Source organism: Penaeus monodon, chromosome 24 (assembly GCF_015228065.2).
Source record: "Penaeus monodon isolate SGIC_2016 chromosome 24, NSTDA_Pmon_1, whole genome shotgun sequence".
NCBI classification, from domain to species: domain Eukaryota; kingdom Metazoa; phylum Arthropoda; class Malacostraca; order Decapoda; family Penaeidae; genus Penaeus; species Penaeus monodon.
The window spans coordinates 14,252,656-14,253,575 of NC_051409.1; the positions used below are offsets into that span (position 1 = coordinate 14,252,656).

Sequence of the window (920 nt, forward strand, 5' to 3'; positions counted from 1 at the left end):
TTATGTGTTCCTGGCAGCAATGGGTTAACGATAAGGGCAATATGATAAACAATTATTATACCACTGTTCTATTCATGGTAAATTTTACCATTCACTCAAATACAATAAAATTTCTTAAAAGAAAATCAAGAAAAAATGCAAAAAACAATCAAATCTTAGTTGTTTTTCTTTCATAAGCATTTATAAGATCAGCTTATGAAATACTCTAATCACTTGCTGCGGCAGGTACTACATGTCAAATTACAAATTATTTTACCTATGCACATTTTTAGGGAGTAAAATCCTTAGGTGTTTAAGCTATTTCTCAAATAACAAATACCTTAATAACTCTGACTAGTTCAGGTTTAGCACATAATACTGAAAGATATCTATATAATTAAATCCCTATTTCCTCAGTATAAAACCAATCCTATGTTGTTTTTTTGCAAAATGACTATACCTAATTTAGTATTAACCTTTTCTATCTAATGAATATTGAAAATATCAACAACCTATAAATTGATTACAATAAGCTACAAAGCAAATTATTTACAAATGGTCTATACTAAAGGTAGAGAAATATATAACAGAGTTATATATGTACATTATCTATGTACAGTATGTTGTTATCTTTCATTGTCTCCAGATTGTATTGTACACCTTCTGAATATCACCTATTCACAGCCTCTCTCTTCGAGACAACCTAACTCCAAGTATAAGCATAAATCTTCTGCCATTCAGGAATGTACTCAAGCAAAGGCTGGCAAATTGTTCTAGCCAAAGGGACTCTATTGCCCACTGTGGTCAAGAAGTATTTTATACGCTTGTGAGTCACTGCGTGGAATGCCGGAGACCGGACAAGGTAGTATAGCAAGCTGATTCTCCTTCGGGCCAGTTCACTGCGTTCTGCTGCTGACAGCATGGACTCATTGTAGAGGTTC

At 33.4% G+C, this 920-nt stretch overlaps 1 protein-coding gene across 1 annotated transcript in view; it reads right to left on the minus strand.

The window, feature by feature from the left end:
- Window positions 1-485: 485 nt before the first annotated feature.
- The window catches only part of LOC119588611 (peroxisomal membrane protein PEX16-like), a gene marked incomplete in the record, with an annotated part of 6,902 nt that continues 6,467 nt past the window's right edge, over window positions 486-920 (minus strand). Inside the window, 1 exon segment of the mRNA XM_037937251.1 lies at window positions 486-920. Coding sequence (XP_037793179.1) covers window positions 683-920 — 238 coding nt within the window.